This window comes from Dama dama, chromosome 7, assembly GCF_033118175.1.
Source record: "Dama dama isolate Ldn47 chromosome 7, ASM3311817v1, whole genome shotgun sequence".
NCBI lineage: Eukaryota > Metazoa > Chordata > Mammalia > Artiodactyla > Cervidae > Dama > Dama dama.
This window is the reverse complement of record NC_083687.1, coordinates 6,433,583-6,455,202: the sequence shown is the minus strand read 5'-3', so window position 1 is coordinate 6,455,202 and position 21,620 is coordinate 6,433,583. Positions and strand designations below refer to the sequence as shown.

The window sequence follows — 21,620 nt, the reverse complement described above, 5'->3', positions numbered from 1 at the left end:
CTTCAGAAAATGCAGGTAGATTAACAATACAAATGCAAAACTACATCAATAATTGTAATAATACAAAACCAAAAAGTACTTATTTGGAAGTTAAGTATCTTGCTCAAGGCCATCCTATAAAAAAGAAACGTAATTAGACACAGCTCTTGCAAGTAACACAAGTAACTGTTCTATGGAATGAATTACATATGGGGATAAAAAGCCTAATACATTTAGACTTTACCCAGAATATAGAGATTAAATCTGAGCTAAAACGGAATGAAAAGGCCAGTAACCTGTTGTCAATCTGAACATGAACATTCTGCCATCTCTCAACCAACTGGTCTGCTTTTTCTTTGTGCCAGTCAAAGTCAAGGTCACGCTCTTTGTAGGTTTTAAACATCTCATCACTGATGGTCTTTGCTCTCTGCAGCTCATCCTCCAGCTCATGGAAGACCTCTCTCTTTTCATCCACTTCAGATCTCCATTGCTAAAATGGAACAATTTACAAAGTTATAAAAATGGGTAAGGTAAACACTTAATCTGCCTAATTTTACAACTTATTTACAAATGACTGACATAAAATCAGACAATAGAAAGAATATATTTCATATACAAAATATTACATTAGGTTGAACCTTATAAAATTGTCATATTTGGCTATACTTTGACCTAAAAAAAAAAACAATATTATATATAAAGTTCAGCCTAATAGATTTTGCACACCAATAAAATAAAACATATTCCATAAGCAAGTCTGCCACCTCAGTAAGTCTTTTTCATTGTTTATTTTTTAAATATCTACTGATCCCATTGTTTAAAAATGAACCTGTGCATTAAAAATCACTGAAACAACTTTTCACAACTGTTTACAGTATCTTTACTCAGGGCTTTATAAGTGGAAGGACAGAAACATACAACTATTAGTCCTTTTCCTTCTTAGATTAACTAGTCTATTCACCTCTTTAATTTCTTAAAGTAACTGCCTCTTTCTCCAAGGGCATCTGATTACAAACAATTTACCTTTAAGTTTTAACTCCTCTTGCTGCCAACATGAACAGAGTATAAAAATCTACTGTCAAAAAGATAAAAACTTCAAGTGAAAAGAACTCATCTCAAACTAAAAATGAATCAACATACTCATTTATAGTAAGTCAGAGTGTTACAGAGAGAAGATATGGAATGAATAGAGAGGTATTCAAGTTCAGGTATTTAATGCTTGATGTCTGAAGACTTGAGCCAAGTTCTAGAGAAATTTTAGAGCCCAGTTTTAGAGCACAGTCTTAAAATAAAGCAAGCAGTGAGATGCATACCTTTAAAGTACTTATTAGATTCTCAATGTTATTCTTGTCAGCTATAACTGCTTCCTCTTCACACAATTTAGTTTCATAGAGTTTTACAAGAGCTTCTGCAGCTTGAGTGTTTTTTAACACCAAGTTGACCGTTTTCAACCTGAAAAAGACAATTAAACAACATCCCTTCTGTTAAGTGTTTATTTTCCCACAACATAGTCTTGACGCACCATGAGGCTGTGTGATGCAGTGTGCTCCTCACGCCAGCACAATGACAGTTCTTTATTACAAGATTCACATGCCGCTAAGTCAGAAAGAGAAAGACAAATGCCACATGGTATCACCTATATGTGAAATCTAAAATACGACCCCAAGGAACTTATCTGTGAAACAGAAATCGATGCACAGACATAGAAAACAGACCTGTGGTGGCGGCCGGGGGGGCAGGGGGAGGGCAGGAGAAGGGTGGAGTGGGAGTCTGGGGTCAGTGGATGCAGGCTATCACTACAGGATGGATGGACAACAAGGTCCTATTGTCCTATTGAATACAGGGAACTGTATTCAATACCCTATAATAAACTACAATGGAAAAGAACATAGAAAAAAATATATATATATAAAACAATCACTTTGCTGTAGAGTAGAAATTAACACAACCTTGTAAATCAACTATATTTCAATAAAAATTTTTTAAAAGATTAACATCCCACTATCTATCTAATAGAATCCACACTGTGCCCCCAAGTTGTCTTTAGCAGAAGATTCCAACATAAGAGGGGCTTCTTTCAAACCTAGTTTAGACCAAGACTGGAAGGCAAGTTCAATAGACCATAACAGCTGAGCTACCGAAACTACAGGGAATATGTGGGAAGATCATTGATGCTTTCATCTCTGAAGCTCATTCCCTTTCAGCATGAAGAAGCATCATAAATCCACAGAAATATTTAGCATATTTGTTACTAAGAAAAAAAATCTGAGGGATTTCGCTGGTGGTACAGTGGGTAAGAACCCACCTGCCAATGCAGGGGATATGGGCTTGATCCCTGGTTCAGGAAGACGGGGAGCCACAACTAGCGACGCCCAAGGGCCTAGAGTCTGTGCTCCCCAAAAGGAGGAGCCACAACTAGTGATGCCCACGCGCCTAGAGTCTGTGCTCCCCAACAAGAGAAACCACTGCAGCGAGAAACCCACGCACCACAACAAAGAGTAGCCTCCACCGGCTGACCTAGAGAAAGCCCACATACAGAAGGCAAATCCATGCGTGCACGATAAGTCACTTCAGTCGTGTCTGACTCTTTACAACCCTATGGACCATAGCCCACCAGGCTCCTCTGTCCATGGGATTCTCCAGGCAAGAATACTGGAGTGGGTTGCTATGCCCTCCTCCAGGGTATCTTCCCAACCCAGGGATCGAACCCACATCTCTTAGGTCTCCTGCATTGGCAGGTGGGTTCTTTACCACTAGCACCAACTGGCACAGCTAAAAATAAAAACAAATGAAGAAAAGAAAAGAAAAACTTTTTATGTTCTTAAAAATCTACATTTTTAGCTAAACAGCTTCTGTATATAAATGGCAGCTATATGAAGTCAGCTTAGATGATTTCTATTAGGGCAGTGGTTCCATACTTCTCTATGTAGGTGGACGACATGGAATAGATGTGGTTCATGCTCTGGACGACCACGCTGAGCTCAGACCGCAAGACGGGTGTGGAGGCAGAGGCAGCTGCTTGACTGAAAAAGTCTTCACATTTACTTGTGATCGTGGCCAAATCATCTTTAAGTCGCTCCAGTTCTTTCTTTAGTTTCTACACGACAAAGAACAAACATGAGGATCAGACAGGGCCTCTTTCTTCATACACTTCAAAAACACACATTTCCCATTATTACTCTTGAGGTAAATACATATTCTTTTTCTAAGCTGCAGCACAGTTGCTTTACAATGTCATGTTCATTTATGCTGTACATCAAAGTGACTCGGTCACATATACACATTCTTTTTTCATACTCTTCTCCATTACGGTGTATCACAGGACGTTGCGTACAGTTCCCTGTGCTGTCCAGCAGGACCCTGATGTTTATCCACTGTATACATCTCACAGTTTGCGTTTGCTAATCCAGAAGTCCTCCTCCACCCCCCCACCCCCCGGGCAACCACAAGTCCATTCTCTGCGTCTGGGAGGCCGTCTGTTTCGGAGAGAAGTTCATCTGTGTCCTGTCTTGGATTCCACACACAACCGGTATCATATGGTGTCTGTCTTTGTCTGTCTGACTGACTTCACCTCTTATGATCACCTCTGACTGACTTCTATTTTTCCTTCACCTGAGAAGCGAGGCCGAGGCAGTCCCGTTTTGCCCTCAGTCGCGCCCTCACCGCGCAGCCCTCGGCCCGACACCCGCGCGTCACCAAGCGCCAGGCGGGGAGGCCCTGCAGCCGCCATGTAAACGGCGAGGACGCAGCGCTCCGCGTTCGCCCGGCGAGCGGCAGGCTGGACCGCGGGCCCTGTCTGCCGTCAGCCGCGAGCTCGGTCAGAGCTCAGCGCGGGGCCCCGGCAGCGCGGGAGCGGCCGCGGGGCCGGCGGGGAAGGTCGCCGCGCCCGCGCCTGCGCTGGCCTCGGCCACGCGCCCGCAGCCTCACCTCCTGCTCCGAGATCCTGAACACGCTCTCAGGCAGGTCGTCTCTCTCCAGCGGGGTGCGGATCTGTCTGATGAGGCGGTCTTCGCAGCTCTCCAGCCGGAGCCTGAGGTTTCGAACTTCGGAGATGTAGAGGTTGTAAGCCGATTCCTCTTGCTCCTCTGTGAGAGGAAACATAATGTTTAGAAAATACCTCATTTTCTGTCGTTTGGATGTTCTTGGTCATGATTTAACAAGGCAACTTTGCCATTACTGAGACATAGCTAGTCAGACTAATGTTCCCAGTTATCACCACAGACCCACACCAAGGATATAAACCTTGATATTGTGGACCTTACAATTTACAAAGAGTTAATACAATTTCCCTAATGCCACTTAAAGTACCAACATCTGACTTAAGATGTCTGAGGAAAGTAATACACTGGTTTGTTTTGTTTTCACAAAAATGTGAAATATATTAGTAGCAGATTAGTTGTAAGAATAATGTTTAAAAAAATTACAGTATTACTACTAAAGTTTTTTTGGTCTCTAAGTTTTATAGATGTCAAAAATTTGGAATAAAACTTATATTTAACAAACACATTTACAAAATCTTTTCCTTCAACCCCTATATAAAATCCAGGTTTGGTTATAGGAAACCTCTGCCCTTTGCTTTCAATTTAGCTGTGAATCTAAAACTTCTCTTAAAAAAAAAATATTATTTAAAAAATCCAAGTTTGACATATGAAAAAGTGATTGAAACTTGTCTGAAACTAAAATGTCATTCTGAACATTATAGTGCAAACTACTGAAAATGTTTAAAAGTAGATGTGTTAAGAATTCACTGTCATACAACTTGGTTGGCAGCTTTTTACTACTTAATCATTTGGAAAAAAATGAATTCCTTCTTGAATCTTCCTACCTCAAACATCCATTTAATGCTTCAGTAACTGTTTCTACCTATTACAGGTTGAGTGACATAATACACCTAAGACTGAGAGTCCCAATGATAACAGAAAACAGCCTGGACTAAACACCCATGGGGAAAAAAAGGCAAGGATTCCCATGCTTTACCTCTTTCTGCAGATTTAAGAAGTTCTTGATAATACTGCTTGCACACATTAACCTCCTTTTCCAGTTGTGTTATGTCTGAGCCTGAAAATATTTGGGATTCCTGGCTATCTTCAAGAAAATCTTCAAAACGGGATTGCAGATTACTCAGAACTTGCTGATGTTCACCAGGCAACATGGTCTTTATCTAAAGAAGACCAATGATCCATTAGAGTATTAAGGGTGAAATTTCAATAGGACTGATCTCAAGTGGTTCTCATGGGACATGAGTTTATATTAAATAGTCATAAATAGAAAACCATTGGAAATTAATTTTTTCTTCATTGACAACTTTAGGTTTTAAAAGACAAGGGAAAACAAGACTACAAAACTTAATAAATGAATCAAACTACACCCATGTCTATATGCCCAAACACTATATACTATGTCTCCCAATGAAAACGGAAGCCGTGAATGAAGTATGGAATTTCCAGATCCCCCAATTCTTAGAAAGTACCTCATATAAAACAGGCATGTAACAGATATTCACGGCATAAATGACTGTTACCGTGGATCTGCTGGACCTCATCCTGCTCAAGGGAAAACACAAAGGCCACTCCTCAAGACGAGGGCCTGCATCTTGGGACAGGTTGGGCGGACGTGCAGATCTGCACTTACTGAAGCCACATTGCTCGCTCGGATTCTGTCGATTTCATTGATGAGGCAGTGCCAGGAGACCACACTCTTCATGTTTATGTGAGACTCGTGCCAAAGGGTCAGAACATTCTGATACTGCTGCTCAATTCTGAAACGCATGGAAGAAAACTCAGATTCAGCCCTTACACTCCCCACGAACAATGGGGGTTTCTTTCTGTGTTTGTGACGTATCCCAGGTTTACAGGCTCCAGGTCCTCCTGATCTGATGGTGTTACTGTTCAGTCGCTAAGTCTTATCTGCCAGGCTTTCCTGTCCTTCACTATCTCTGGGAGTTTGCTCAAACTCATATTCTATTAGCCTTGTCAAAGCATTGATTGTTTCTTTAACCTTCAGAGACCCCCCAAAGCCAGCCCTGCATCTGGAGCTAACGCACACAAACCTGTTTGCAAAGTCAACCGCCTCTTTGTTTGGAGGAGGGACGGTGAAGCACACGGAAGGGACCATGGCCTCGTTCCCAGTGGGGCTGATGACCTTCCACTTAGCACGATGAGAGTTGTTTGCCAAAACGCATTCATCGTCTTTGAAAATGGTTATCTGGTTTTAAAAGAAGAACAGAACAACCAGACGCGGTCACTGTGGCATTCGTCTCTTTCCGTACCCAGTCTTGGCAATTTTTTTTGTCTTTTTTAAGGTGGAAAACTTTACCACTAGTGAGTGATATGACCTTGTTTTTTAAATATATGAACAATGCCAGAAACAGGTTTGTTCCTAGGAGTTGAAGTACCTCAATTTGTCTGTAGTCACAGATGGCTTTGATCGGAAGAGAAGTTTTGAGTGGACAGTCAGGATTTCTGGGCTTCAGCTGAACGATTGTTTTTGCTCTCCCCATCAGGCCCGCCACTGTACTTTTATACTGCAGAAGCTCTTCTTTCTCTTCCTAGGGAATAAATCAGAAGGCTTTGAAGCAAACGGCTGGTGCGCTCTGTTCTCTCAGGGCTGTGCACAAACGCAGCTTCCCCAGGAGAGTCTTCCCTCACGGCCCCTCTGAACCGTCAGCCCCTCTACGCCTGCTCGCCCCCTGGGTGGTCTGGTGGTTTTCTTTCGTCCTTCACATTTACCACTACAGACTACATATGTTGCTATTTTACTGATTTATCGTGTTCATTGCATCCCACCCCTGGCAGGGTGCTCGTCTGCTGTCTTCAGTCCGAGCACTAAAAGTAGTGTTTAGGATATAGAAAGGCTGACATGTCTTTATGGAATAAATGACTAAATGCACAAACTCACACACAAAACACTGAGAGCATTCTAAAACACTAAGGCAATCACATCAAACACCACTCCTGTTGTGTTACGGGAAAAACAAACAACAGTAAAACTGAATGTTTAAATGCTTGAGGAGGTGGAAACATCAAGACTACCAGTAAAATGCAAAGCTGCACACACAGAAAATACAATAAGGCACGAATCCAGCCCCCACTATACGTCACTGAGGAAACCTGGGGGTCTTCCTATTCATACCATCGACTCCTGAACGAGGTCCTCCAGTTTGTGGATGCTGCTGGACCTGTCACAGCTGTACTTCCGCTGAATGGCATCTTTTAGATTCCTCAAGTAATCTGTGGCTTCTTTGGCATCGTTGAAAAACTAGGAAAAGATGAAAACGGGCAGTTAAAGTGTATGAAACGTCAGCAAAGCGCCCAGTTGTCAGGTTTGAGCTCCAGAGCCCCGCGTGCCCTCCTCCATGGGGACAGGAGGGGACCACAAGACTGCGGCCCCAGATCCCCGCGTGCCCTCTTCCATGGGGACAGGAGGGGACCACAAGACTGTAGCCCCAGATCCCCACGTATCCTCCTCCATGGGGACAGGAGACCACAAGACTGTGGCCCCAGAGCCCCACGTATCCTCCTCCATGGGGACAGGAGGGGACCACAAGACTGCGGCCCCAGATCCCCGCGTGCCCTCCTCCATGGGGACAGGAGACCACAAGACTGCTGTCCCACAGCCCTCCCCTTAACCAAACACCAACTCCTAAACTCGGATGATGATGAGTGAATGCTCAGTGTCCCAACCTTATATCCACAGAGAACAAACCTGTGGTTGCCCAGGGGGAGGAGAGGTGGGAGAAGGAAGGACTGGGACTCTGGGGTTAGCGGATGCAAACTATTATACACAGGATGGATGAACACCAAGGTCCTACTGGTATAGCACAGGGAACTGTACTCAACATCCTGTGATAAACCATAATGAAAAGAATATGAAAAATAACGCATCTATATAACAAAGTCTATGTCTATATTGTGGTTATGGCCCTATATCACTTTGATAAAACACGTTTCACTTCAGAACATCTATAAACACTTAAGCAGTTGTTAAATGAAACTGAAAGTCACTCAGTCATGTCTAACTCTTTGCGACCCCATGTTCTGTAGCCTGGCAGGCTCTTCTATCCATGGAATTCTCCAGGCCAGAATACTGGAGTGGGTAGCTGTTCCCTTCTCCAGGGGATCTTCCCAACACAGGGTTTGAACCTACGTCTCCCACATTGCCGGTGGGTTCTTTACCCTCTGAGCCACCAGGAAAGCCCAAGAAAACTGGAGTGGGTAGCCTTTCCCTTCTCCAGTGGATCTTCCTGATCCAGGAACCAAACCAGAGTCTCCTGCATTGCAGGCGGAGTCCTTACCAGCTGAGCTACCAGGGAAGCCCAAACAGTTGTTAAGCGGGGCTGAAATTCCAAGAATATTTTAAAACTTCTGAAGAATAGAAAAAAAGCTCCCCCTAGTAAAATTGTTCCTCAAAAAGAGAAGCATGGACAAAGTTAAGATGTTCTGACATTTTAAGTGGTTTTTAAAGTATTTCTTCTTTACTGAAATGCTTCCATTTATCCTAAAGGACATACAACCCTTCTATGCTACAGTGAAGACATTTTGGTTTCCTTCCCCCCCCTCAATCGTAACATACACGCATCCCAACATTACACCACGGAAATGTTTCCTGTAACTCAGCCGAAGCTGCAGTACCGCCCGCCGACACGGCGACTGCTCCATACCTCAAAATAAGCGCCGTTCTCCTTCACGTGCTGCTCCACACACTGGCAGAGTTGCAAGATCCAGCTCCACTGCGTCTGCATGGCCGCGCGGTAGGCCTGCCAGAGAAAACACAGTCACCGCTGCCGTCTGCACAGAAAGGCACACCGAGGCTTCTCAGGGTTAAAAGACCACGGTCTACACGGGTGATGAGATGCCTCTAACAGAGGCTTGAGAATCAGGGACATGAAACGTCCCGCTAAGCTAAACATCCCCACTTGCACAAAGCCAGTCCTAAAAGTTTAAACATACATTTTTCAATCAGTCCAATTTCTTTCCAAGTTTCAGTTTCCTGATATGTTTTTCCTGTCACATACATGAAAAAATGCTAACTCGGGGGCTGTTCTTCCAGGCAGACTTCTGTAACACTTATGATGGACGCAAGCTGTCCAACACTTTCCTGTGTGGAATCCTCAGACACACCCCCTTCACTCCATTTTCCTCTGTCCTGTTTTCTGAATTTTTGTACTTCTGTGTAATAAAATACCCCTTCTGACACCTAAGTACATGGTGTGTAGTTTTTTCTTGGTCTTTGCTTCCAAAACTAGTCTTGAAGCTCTTGGCGGGAGTGGGGCTGATCCATCTGTTTTATCGGGACTGTTTGGCGAGGGTGGAAAAGCTTATATGCAATCCCTTATCAGTGTAATTATGGGATCATATCAGAGATAATACTAGGAAGTTTCATTTCAATGTTTTTTACTTGAGTCTTTATTCAGTACAAGGTGCCTCTTTCATGAGAGCAAAAGTACTGTAGGAAAGACACCTACTCACATGGAAACAGGAAACACCCTTTCCTATTTAAGGTGCAGTTCCCTGTCTTCCAGAAGAGGGCGGCCCAGCTGCTCTAACGCCTGTCTTACGTAAGGCAGCCCCTCCCGAAGAAACAGGCCGCAGAACTCAGTCCAGGCAGCTTTCTGGATGGAATGTACAAGGCAACCGTGGAAATCTGGCAACACTTCCTGATCACATTATGCGCTCCCTCCAATTAAGCTACTTAGAGTAAATTGGCTATAAAATACACATCGTGCATTGTTAGATTATTAGCTTCTTTTCCTCATAAAATACAAAATAGTGTTGATAATTAACTACTATCCGTCGCCTACAATACACTAGATGGGCCTGAAGAACCATAAAGATGACTAAGGCTTAATTTTATTCTTCCACAGCCTCTTCGTTAATTAGACTAACAGCTGTACCTAAAGGTAATCAGGTTCACATCCACTTTATCCATTCCTATCAAAAGTCTCAACCTATAATCGCACTTCCTAGCAGCCATCACGTCTCTACTTTAAGGAATACCCCACATTTAGTTGATCATACTATAAAAGTATATCCAGACCCATCATGATTCTAATCTCCTTTCCCTAGTGCCTCCCCCCGCCCCCACCCCGCCACTCTTCTAGGTCCTTAACATTTCTATGTGGCATTTCCTGGGGATGAAAACCACATTTTCACATGAAAGAAGGGCAACTGTAACATTCCCCAGACCTCCAGATGAGGTCTAGAATTTCATGAATCTTTTGTGCCACGACAACTTATTTTAGGGAACAAAGATTCTCAGATCCCTTTCCTCAACGGCACATCCCACTCTAAGCAGTTCCATTTTTCTTCCTCTGGAAATACACAGCTGTCCACATTTGATACTTCTCCCCCTCTTACATAACCCCCAGCACATTGAGGAAGTCACTAACTCTAGCAGATATCAGGCCTAAAAATTAAACACCCCCCACCCCACCTGCACCTCACGGGCAGCCTCATCGGCTCCAGGTCAGCCCTCCCCTTCCGGGTCTGAAATGGGTGTTACACACTGAGGACATGCCTCACAGAGCCAGATCATGGACAGAATTAGTAAATGAAATAATCATAACTAAGACTTCTTGAGAACCTACTATGTATCAAGAACTGATTTAAGTAGTAACAGTACACTTTTCTCCTCCTCACACAACTCTACAGTTAGGAGCAACTTCCCCCATTTTAGGTAAGTAAATGGGACCCAGCAAGGCTACATCCTTGTGCAATATCACGGGGTCAGGAAGAAACTAACTTCAAAGCCTGACAAGTCAAGGTCTTTCAGAGTTACTGTCACACATCTCTTTGGCCACACAGGTTGACACAAACGGGTGATACACTTCACAGAGAACTGAAGGCACATCAGTATGATTTGTCAGAAGTGTTATTTCTGAGCCAGGTCGCAGTAAAAGTTTGACAGTTTGCATTTTTCTATTTATCCGCAAACAATAAAAGAATCTGAAAGGTAATATTCAAATATCCATATTACACTCTCTGACTCACCTCAATGGTTAAGCGGGCTGGGTGATTTTCCAGAAGCAGCTGCTCCGCTATCTCTTGAACGGACTTAATAGTTTCTTCCTTTTGATCAAGTTCTCTCATCAATTCCTAATTGAAATAAATACGTTAGGAAATGACAAACCTGAGAAGCACTTGTAACGTTCGGCCAGAGAAGCTGCACTCACCGCGTGGTAATCTCTCTTCCGGGTTATGTTGGTGTTTCTTTCACTCCAGTCATAAGCAACTTCCTCCTCTTCTTTTTCATTCAACCAAATAAGTTCATTCGTTGCACGAGTTACAAAATTGTGGAGTGTGTCCAGGTGCCGCTCCTGATTCCTGGATGTATTCTTTATAAGGAGAATCATGGTAAGAATCATGTCTTTGCCATATAGAGATAAAGGGAAGGGAAAGTTAAAAAAACTTACCAAGAGTTTTGCATACTGATTCTCTAATCTGTGTAACTTTTCTGCATACGTTAATTTAAGAGGTGCCGTCATCTGGATCTATAACATTGGACAAAAAGACAGCAGGTTAGGAAGTTTAAGAAATTCTGATTCACTGGCAATGTATCTTTTACCCTGTGACAACAGGGTCTTAACAGAAAGAGCAAAGCAGAAACTGGGATGAAATACAGACTTAAAATTCACATACCTCACTGAGCTTAGCTTCTTTAAGGCTAGATTCAAATTCTTCAATAGCTCGGTGGACATTTTTATGATTTTCTAACTGGCTTTCAACACTTGGCAAATCTGATCCCCACTCAGTGCGGTCCAGCTGCACCTTTAAACGGGAAGATATGAGGTTTTGGGAAAAAACACTGGTAGCAATAAGGCCTGAAACTCAGGTGAAAGTAAGTGTTTTTACCTGCATCTCATCCACCCAATTCAAAAGGTCCTGAACAAATTTCATGTTGATCTCCTCTTCTGTTAAATTCTGGTCCAGCAGAGACGACCTGAGAAGGGGCTTTCGGATCTGCATCAGCTTCAGAGTCTGCAGGGGGCCTGTCTCCCCTCCTGAGCCGAGATTTGGAACTAACCCTGACGGGAAGCCAGGCGTATAGGCAGGGGTGGCAGACGGGGTCAGGCGGGAAGTCAGGCCTGACGACAGGCCTGAGGTCACGCTAGACGGGGTCAGGGAAGGTGTGAGACCCTGCGTCAGCCCTGAGTGCACGCTGGGGTTTAAGGTCTGTGCAAATCCTGAGTTTAAGCTCTGAGAGATTCCTGATATCATGAGCTTCGTCTGCTCCGTCGTCAGCACGCGGCCTTTGCTGTACACTGAGGAACATTCGTTCCGCAAGGCCATGATGTCATCGCGCAGTTTTGCAACCCTGAAATGAAAATCAAAATGCGTAAGCTATAATGTAAGAGGTACTTTTCACAAAGGCTGACCTCTAAAACTAGGGACTCTAGTTACCAAAATGATCAATATTGGCTCATCAGACGTAACAAAGGCATCACACTAGTGCAAGATGTTAGTAACAGGGGAAGAGGCTTTGAAGGGGTGTTTGGGAACTCTGTCCACGCAATTTTTTTATAAACCTAAGCTGCTCAAATAAATAGTGTTATTTAAAATGTCATTATAGTCACACTTATAAAAATTTACATCACAATTTTTTCACTCAATGTTGTACTATAAGTATTCTATATTATCATATGATCTTTACAACTGTAATTTATAATGAACACAATTACAACACTATCATAGTATATATTCATTCTCCTATTATTTGACACACAGGAGTCCAAATTTTTGACATGGACACTTTTTCCCTATGTTTATTTAGATATTTTCTATATTTAGAATTACTATAGATTTCTAAAAGCAAAATTACTCATTTGAAGCATCATTCATAGTTTTTGCCTTATATATATATATATCATATATTTAGATATGTACATAATATATATTATATACAACCAGAAATACTCCATTCCTATCCCCAAATCCACTTCTCAGAGACACAAATTTTTATGTACATATTTTCCCAATATTTTGTTATGAGCACTTTCATAAGATAAACACAAAACTGAAAAGTTGACTTAAAAGATAATTTCCTCATTATTGTCCCTTTTTCAAATATCACACATGAATATTTCAACTGTAGGTTAGCTACTACAGTCTTAAATACTATATGTATCATAAAATTTTTTTCTATTATTTATCTTTAAAGAACAAAACCTACTAAACACACCAAAATATGACACAATTAATGTGACACATTTTCAACAAAAAAAAGCTTAAGAAATATTTCACAAACTCATCACACTCTACATTCTCGACGCGGGGCCATGGAACAGTCGCAGAGAAGGACAGGCGGAATAAGAGGCACCCTCACCTCTGCACCAGCTGGTCCGCCTGGTAGTACTTCCCATCAATAAGAATCTGTACGTCAATTACATGCTGGCGTAGGAGGTTCTCACATTCAAGGATATATCCGGCAATTTCTGCTTCATTCTGAAACTGCAGCCCGGATTCCAACCTTTTAGAATCCTGCATTTTAAAACAATTCAATATTAACTCTACATTAATTAATTAATTAAACAAGCTTCAAAACTAGCCTCAGGGACTTCCCTGGTGGTCCAGCAATTAGGACTCGGCGTGTCCACTGTAGGGGGCATGGGTTGGATCTGTGGTCAGGGAACTAGACCCCGCATGCCATGAAAGTGAAAGTGTTAGTCGCTTCGTCGTGTTTGACTCTTTGCCACCCCATGGACTGTAGCCCACCAGGCTCCTCTATCCAAGGAATTCTCCAGGCAAGAATACTGGAGTGGGGAGCCATTCCCTTCTCCAGGAGATCTTCCCAACTCAGGGATCGAACTCCTGTCTCCTACCTTGCAGGCAGATTCTTTACCATCTGGGCTACCAGGGAAGCCTACAAGATTTATTTCATCTGAGTGTACCAACCCCTCTACAGCAATTCCAGCAGCTCCTGAAACGAACTTACAGACTGGAGAGCATTTCGGGCAAGCAACAGTTTGTCTTCACAGACGACACTGCCCCTCTGAACTCGGTTAGCAATCTGCTGCAACATCTCCAACCTAAAAGAAGAAACAAAATAAAATAAAGTCTCTCCTTCCGGAGTCAGAGAGCTAGCCACCCCTGAAAAACACAGCCCACCAAGAGAAAAACCACAATCCTACACCAAGGACTCCGTACCTGTGTCCATCAAAGGATTCATTGCCAAAGCTAATACAGGAGTTGATCAGGGTTGGACCACAATGAACGGAGAGGAAATTCTCATTTGAGTCAAGACTAGTCCGAGTGCTGGTCGTGTTAGTAAACACAGAATCACTGCTCCGGTAACTGTAACTACTGCTGTGCATTTTTATCCTTGCAATGATGCTTTTTCTTGCACCATTAAAAGGAGACTAGAAAGCACAGTCTGCAGAAAGTGCTACTTCTAATGGTGAAAAGAGGCGACTGGCTGTTACAGCTTTTAATGGCTCCTTAAATATGCCCCAACATGCATATTCAACACGCAGCAAATAATACGGTGATAACTATTCAAAAGAATCCCGCCTAGAGCCATGGGTTTGCTAGCTAAGGTCTGCCTTTTGTATCCTACACGAAAGCCCTACATGTACGGACAAGGTAGGCTGATGGGGCGTCACTGGACAAGACTTGCCAAATATTTTCACCAAGAGTCATTCACTTGCCACCATCTCAAAAACAACTCTGAGATTTCACCGAAGCCCAAGTACAATCAGGTCACTCTGGCAATACCAATCATCCGCTAAAAGAACACAAATAGCCAATCAGAGCCTCATCCTAGCATTTCGGAAAAACCAGCTCTATATTGAACAACACAGGGTTAAAAAACCGGTAGGTACAAACACCTACAAGCAAACAAATTTGACAAGATGCAAAGCATCTTTCCTTTTTAACCACCACAGCGTTTGTTGATTAGGTTACACTAACTGGAAAAGTGTCCAATTACCTTTTCTCCCCCACAGGAACCGCTCCCAGGAATGTTAGGTCTACTCTCACTAAAGTTACTTTTTACTTTTAAAAGCCAAAGTGCTAAGAAGAGTATCAGTGTGATGCTTGGAGATTTAATTTGTCTGTGCTTGTTTTTCCTTTCTACAGGTTATTACCTGGCCTAAGATCATTGGCTCTTTCTCATTTGCCTTTTACACACTCCCATGCCACAGAGCTATTATTTTGCAATACAGACTTAATGCCAAAAAACTTGTTGCTTCAAGAAAAATGAAGGCATTGAATCAGCCATGCTAAATATTTTCCTATCCCCAACACTGCAAAGCCAAACTGCTGCTTCCCCAACTAGAGGTAGACACTGTCCTTTTTAGAAGGGAATTTGAGAGAGCCATGTCAAATACAGTCAGTAAACAGAAGAGCACAAAATAATAATAGCCAGCATCTAACATTTCTGAAGCAATTGTTAGGTGCCAGGAAATTAACTAATCATTTTATAGACATACTCAGAACCACCAAATGTGGTTCCTACTATTATATCCTATTTACAAATGAGGAAACTGAAGTTTAGAGAGGATAGTGAATCTAAGGTTACATGACATGAACACTGAGCTAATAATTCATCCAGGACTGACTTGGCTGCTAGACCTTGAACTCTTAACCACTGCATTCTTTTATTTACATAAATTAAAATCCAGCTGCTATTCTGATGACTAAAATCAACTCTGCCCCCTTTCTTTCTCTGGCACCTTTTCTATCCTTTCATCAGATTAGAAGCTGAGCATTTCATTTGAACCACCCAGAATTATCTCCTCCCTAAAAGGTCCATCCTGGGTATTTCACACTTGTTCTGGTTCAAAAGGATCCAGTTATGCAGACAGAATACTCTGCTTTAACAAGCGTGTCATAAATGATGTCATAAAGGCCTGACAAATCAGACCTGCCCTCAGATCTTCAATGAATTAAGTTCACACTTCTTCCACGTGGAAGTTATGAGTGGGTGGAGAGAACATCAGTATATTGAGGGCCTCCGGGTAGCAGAGCCGGTGATGTGGGCAGTACAAGGAACCACAAACACAGGAATCTGTCTGCATGTTACTAGAGCTCACTCTGTGGAACTGGCAGTCCTCATTTAAGCAATCACAGAGAAATGCATAAATTACAACCGAGATGAGTCTATGAAGGAGGACCACATGTAACGGGAGGGACAACACGGAAACACCTGAACCAGCCTGGCAGACTTCGGAAAGTTCCTGGAGGAAATCATACTGGAGCTGAGGTCTGAGGAAGATGAGGAGTAAGGAGAGGAGGAACCAGACGATCCAGCCGCAGGAACAGACAGTACTGAGATCTCACAGACGCGGAGGCTGGGAAAGGGGCAGGCCAGCGCTCCTGAGAGGTGGCCAGCATGGCTCGCAGAGAGCAAGGGGGCTGCGGGCGGCCTGGCCCCCGGCCACGCCAGAAGGCCAGCCTCGGGGACTCAGACCACGAGCCCCACGCAGCACAGCTCAGGCTGGAACGGAAGGACGGCCACAGAGACAGACCATCCAACAAACCCCTCCTGAGGACCCAGGGGACCTTCCGGGGCGCCTGGCAAGGCAGGAGAGAGAGGAGGAAGCTGAGGGATGCTTTCAGGCCCACAGGCAGGGCGGGACTGAACCAGCGATCACCACGTGCCCTCCAGGTGCTGCAGAGGGCCGTAGCCCAAAACATACCAAGAAACAAGGTAAGCTCACGGTTAACCTATGTTGTGTATGGGTGAGCTTCTGGTGACTTAAAAGCTGGAGAAATTCTCACGGGTCCCCCTGTTAAGTCTGTAACCGCCATATGAGATGCAACCTGCACACGCCAACCTAGGCCCCCCTCCAACATTACTTCCCTGATTCCTTCCTCAAACCTCGTGGAAGAGTTTCTAGATAAGAAAATGGAGAATCAGAAAGACTGAGCCAAGGTCACACAAACAAGCAAACGGAAAAGGTTAACATTGGTCTGGGATGGCATGTCTCCAAAGCTTAAGCTGTTTCTGCACCAGAAGCGGACCCCCCCACTGGACACCCAGGGCAGAGAACACCCCAACCTTTCGACTTCGGGGCGGAGAGCCTTCTCCCTCTCCAGCATGGCGATGATGAGCTTTCCCCACTCCTTTTCTATGTCGTTTGGGTGATAGCCTTGAAGGAGTTTGATGCGTCCAAACTCTATCCAAATCTAGAGAAAACAGCACAAAAAGTTGATGTGAAGCAAAGACATTAAAAATTATGTTTCTTAAATCAAGACAGACTATTAATAAAGACTACATTTGATATCATATGATATCACTTACAGATGGACTCTAAAACATGACACAAGAAAGCTTATCGACGAAATGGAATCACAGACACAGAGAACAAATTTGTGGCTGACAACGGGGAGGGGTTGGAGAAGGGGGAAGGGAAGGACTGAGTTTGGGATTGGCAGGTACAGACTGTATTATATAGAGAATGGACAAGCAACAAGGTCCTACCGTAAAGCACAGTAATATATATACAACTGAGGTATATAACTGAGTCACCATGCTATGCAGCAGAAATTGACACAACATTATAAATCAACTACACCAATAAAGTGTTTTTAAAAAAGGAGGCATTTGCCAATTAAAAGGAAATTTTTGCTTACCTCTAATAATTTATATAAGCGTTTAATTTTTGATTTTTCTGTCTCCTTTGGTGGAATTTCTGTTTCTTTAAACTGTAAATACTGATTGTAAAGTGCCTAAAAGGAAAGGGAAAATAAACAAAGAGCTGAACTTCAAAAATCTGTTTTCATTATCGCATAACATCACGACTTCAAATGCTTTCTATCCTGTCACCTGTCCTGGGTGGCATGGCATGTGTGCTCAGCCATGTCCGACTTTTTGGGTCCTCATGGACCGCAGCCCGCCAAGCACCTCTGTCTATGGAATTTTCCAGGCAAGAATACTGGAGTGGGTTCCCATTTCCTTCTCCAGGGGATCTTCCTGACCCAGAGATCAAACTCACATCTCTTGCATCTCCTGCATTGGCAAGCAGATTCTTTACCACTGTGCCACGAGGGGAGGCATTCCTTCATAAAATAGACAATCAAGGATGCCAGTTCTCAGCCAGTTGGTAAACAGGATCTAAGGGATCTAATGAGGATGTGATTAGGGCTGTGAGCCCGATTCAACATATGCTGCCCAGGCATCTGGATAGTGAAAACCACAACAGTGTCTGTTAGTTGCTCAGTCGTGTCTGACTCTTTGTGACCCCGTGAACTGTAGCCTGTCAGGCTCCTGTGTCCATGGGATTCTCCAGACCAGGATACTGGAGTGGGTAGTCTTTCCCTTCTCCAAGGGATCTTCCCGACCCAGGGATTTAACCCGGGTCTCCACAGTGCAGGCAGATTCTTTACCAGCTGAACCACCAGGGAACCACAACTCTACTAAGGATCTCTCATCATCCAAATAAGAAGACACATCCCCTAAAAGATACATTTTGCAAATGCTGTACTTTAGCTTTTACTTTTTGGAAAAATCATCTGATGCAAGTCTCATAAAATGGGGTGGGAAGCATTTTTCTCTATTTCATGGTCTATCCTTGAAAACAGAATTCTCATCAGACAGACAGGACTAAAATCTGCTTTCAGTGCCCCACTGGCCAAATTAAACAGATCTTACAGCAAAAAAAGATGCTATTGGTTCCTGCTATTATTATAAAAGTTTGAGCCATATAATTAAATTACTATCCAATTTATAGATATTAATTTGGGACTCTCTTAAATATATGTTTATTATGTTTATTAACAAGGAACTTATAAAAATTATGTTGATAAAATAGCTCCACATTTAGTAAGTGTACACTGATTATTTCATCCTAATTCATGCTGCTTTAAAACAAGTCCATGCAAATATTCGAGGAGAGACATTTCTCTGAAGGAGTCCATTTAATGCTTTGCTGGTTAAGAAAATTATTCAGTCGGCCAAAAAGTTCCTTTGGGTTTTTCTGTAATATCTTACGGAAAAATCCAAATAAACTCTTTGGCAAACCCAATATTTGGTATTTCCCCATGATGTATTTTTTTCCTATATCATGTCTTATCCCAGGCACCAGCAAGTAATCTGTGTAGTCAAACTTCTTCAATAATTTAAGCATCTGCACTAATCAGAAGCCAGCATGAATTTACTCAAATGTCTGGACAATGAATCCATGTGGAAATAAGTGGAACTTGAAATCTATAAGTTGGCTGAACCCAAAGTGCAGCATTTCAGGATGTCCATCGGTGAGTGAGCACAGAATGCCATCGTGTGCTGACGCTGTTCACAGTAGATGTGGTCACGGAAGGGGGAGGAACGCTTTCCTGCCTGGAGAGGTTACCATCTACCCTGGGAGACATCACACAAAACCGCTTCAGAAAGACCTGAAGGAGCACCACGTGGACACGCGCCAAGGAGCCTGGTGCCAAGGACAAACTCCCCATGCCGGCGTGCGTAAAAGCTGTTCCTCAGAGGCTGTGTACAGACGCACGGGCCCCTCCTGCATTAGAACCATTCTTGCAATTCCAATCAGGAAAACAATGTCTACAGTTCAAGGAATTAGACCTTGTTGTTCATATTTACATGAACTATTTCTTGAAACAAAGTACACTACTTTGCTATGACACATCCCAAGGTACAAAAAGAGTCAACTTATTTTCAATGTTTATACACCTACACCATCTTTTGATACCTCTGTGACGTCTCTGACAAAGAGATGGACCCGGTTTCTTAGGTAGCAGCACCTGTTCTATTAAATCAGGAACTCATTTACCCCGGGAGTCGGGTATGTCCTCTCGAATTCGTGGTGAAATACTGAAGGCACATCTTGTACCACAGAAGCCTCTGAGGCAGTTTTTAACGGGATGTGACCACAGGCACACGCCCGGCCACCCTTGTATTGCACAAGCTTCCCACACAGCTCCTACCCCAGCCACCTGCTAGCTCCAGGTGTCTCCCAGGTTCCAAAAATAACACCACAATGTCACTTCCAGAGACCCTCCCATATTAACTCTCAACAATGCAAAGTGAAGGGACTATAAATTTAAGATGTTGTTGCTCTGATGTTTTAACTATTAGTGTCGACTTCCATTTCCTCTGTATAATAGAAGATGAATAAATAAATAATTTGCCTGCTGATTGGTACCTTGCCAAGGGTAATTTTTCTTCAGTTTCTGAAATGATAGACCCATTTCATCACTTTTTTAAAGTTTAGTAATAAACTTAACCCTACTTAACTTCTGTAGGGACACAGACCTTGAGTTCTACAGGATTATTAGGAAATGTTCTCTCTGACATAGTGGCCACGTGGTGTCTGATCCACTGGACGAGGTAGTTGACCATATTCTGGTATTCAATCCACTTGACTTCAACATCCTGCAAGGAGAAGATGGCAAAAAAGGTCTGTATCTGCAGATGGCAACATTCATGTCTAACACAGTCTGGTCAGAGATCACTGGGTGGATCTGCGGGTCTTTAAGCCGGACAGAGAGGACCAGTTCAAGGTTTTCTTCATTCTCTCCCAGTCTCAATTCTGTCCACTTAAACAGCTCTAAAAACACGCTATCAACAGTTGACCAGTAAGACTCGCCTAAGAATGCCAACTCTGATCCAAGGATCCAGGCTGATTGAAACACCATGTTAAGAAGGCTTCTGAGGCTGCACTGAAATGTAGCAGAAAAAAACGCCCTGATCAATTTGGAGTGTTTCCCGGGCAATCAAGAAAGGGAGTAATGGCCTGCAAAAGCCAGGTGAGCTACCTTCCCTGCCAGCCCTTCTAAGTCTACCTTATATCTGAAACTCAGAGAACTATGTAACACACAGGAAATTTGACAGGAATGAAACCTACAGGAAATGAACATGGTGGGAAGGATTCAATATTCCTTAAGCAAACTTTTGTTTTGAAATGAAGGAGACTGGAAGACTGTCAACTGTTTTTTTCAATTAAGCATTTAAGATGTTCAAAGCACTGTGCTAAGTAAGCACTGTAATAAAAATATAATACTTTAAGAGATGACCCCTTTTATCAAAGCGTTTTCTGTCTAGACGAGGAGGCAAAAGAGAGTCATAACATAAACAGTTTTGCAAAATGAAAAGCAGTACTGAAGAAGTGTTGAAATAACAAAAGCGGGTAGTTTATGCGAGGCATCAAGATAAAAAGTCAGGTGAGCACAGACGTGCCTGGAAACACAGTGAGCAGGAGCTGTGAGTGGGCGGCGGGAGGGACAGACAGACGACGCATGGGACGGGGGCACCGACTCTGAGACAGGAATGCCCCAGTTACCACCAACAGCTCATGTGGGGACTGATGCTGGGAAGAGCTGACACATGCAGAGCCGTGGAGGTCGGTACACCCAGACCGGGTTGAGCCTTGCAAGCTACATGGAGCCGTGGGAGGTTTCCAAGCCAACGTGCCGACGGTGTGCAGAGATGACGGTAGCAGAAAATCAGGGGAGCCAGCAAGGCCACAAGCAAGCTCACAGCCTCAGCCCGGTGAAGCGGTGGGAGTGAGGAGTTGCGTGCAGGCTGTGGGGAGGAGCACGGAACGGCCACAGGCACGTTCTCGGGCAGCTCCAGCCTGAGTCACAGTGGACGGCGGAGCGGAGGGTGAGCTCGGCAGCAAGATGCTCGGGGACCAGCCTTCAGGACAGAACACAGAGGCGAGAACAGGAGCAAGCCTAAACCAGAGCACCCGGAGG

General features: G+C 43.5%; 1 protein-coding gene across 12 annotated transcripts in view; it reads right to left on the bottom strand.

Moving 5' to 3' along the window:
- The window catches only part of DST (dystonin), a 517,500-nt gene that overhangs the window by 175,271 nt on the left and 320,609 nt on the right, over positions 1–21,620 (bottom strand). For all 12 annotated transcript variants that reach the window (XM_061146340.1, XM_061146344.1, XM_061146341.1 and 9 more), the window contains 20 exons: positions 20,179–20,298; positions 17,550–17,645; positions 16,975–17,102; positions 13,909–14,002; positions 13,300–13,454; positions 11,829–12,291; positions 11,616–11,744; positions 11,390–11,467; positions 11,150–11,311; positions 10,968–11,072; positions 8,639–8,734; positions 7,111–7,236; positions 6,374–6,526; positions 6,029–6,183; positions 5,611–5,737; positions 4,957–5,140; positions 3,907–4,064; positions 2,898–3,076; positions 1,293–1,431; positions 276–469 (listed from right to left, as the gene is read on the bottom strand). In XM_061146340.1, the coding sequence (XP_061002323.1) occupies positions 276–469; positions 1,293–1,431; positions 2,898–3,076; positions 3,907–4,064; positions 4,957–5,140; positions 5,611–5,737; positions 6,029–6,183; positions 6,374–6,526; positions 7,111–7,236; positions 8,639–8,734; positions 10,968–11,072; positions 11,150–11,311; positions 11,390–11,467; positions 11,616–11,744; positions 11,829–12,291; positions 13,300–13,454; positions 13,909–14,002; positions 16,975–17,102; positions 17,550–17,645; positions 20,179–20,298 (3,041 nt within the window). The remainder of the gene's footprint in view (positions 1–275; positions 470–1,292; positions 1,432–2,897; positions 3,077–3,906; positions 4,065–4,956; positions 5,141–5,610; positions 5,738–6,028; positions 6,184–6,373; positions 6,527–7,110; positions 7,237–8,638; positions 8,735–10,967; positions 11,073–11,149; positions 11,312–11,389; positions 11,468–11,615; positions 11,745–11,828; positions 12,292–13,299; positions 13,455–13,908; positions 14,003–16,974; positions 17,103–17,549; positions 17,646–20,178; positions 20,299–21,620) is intronic.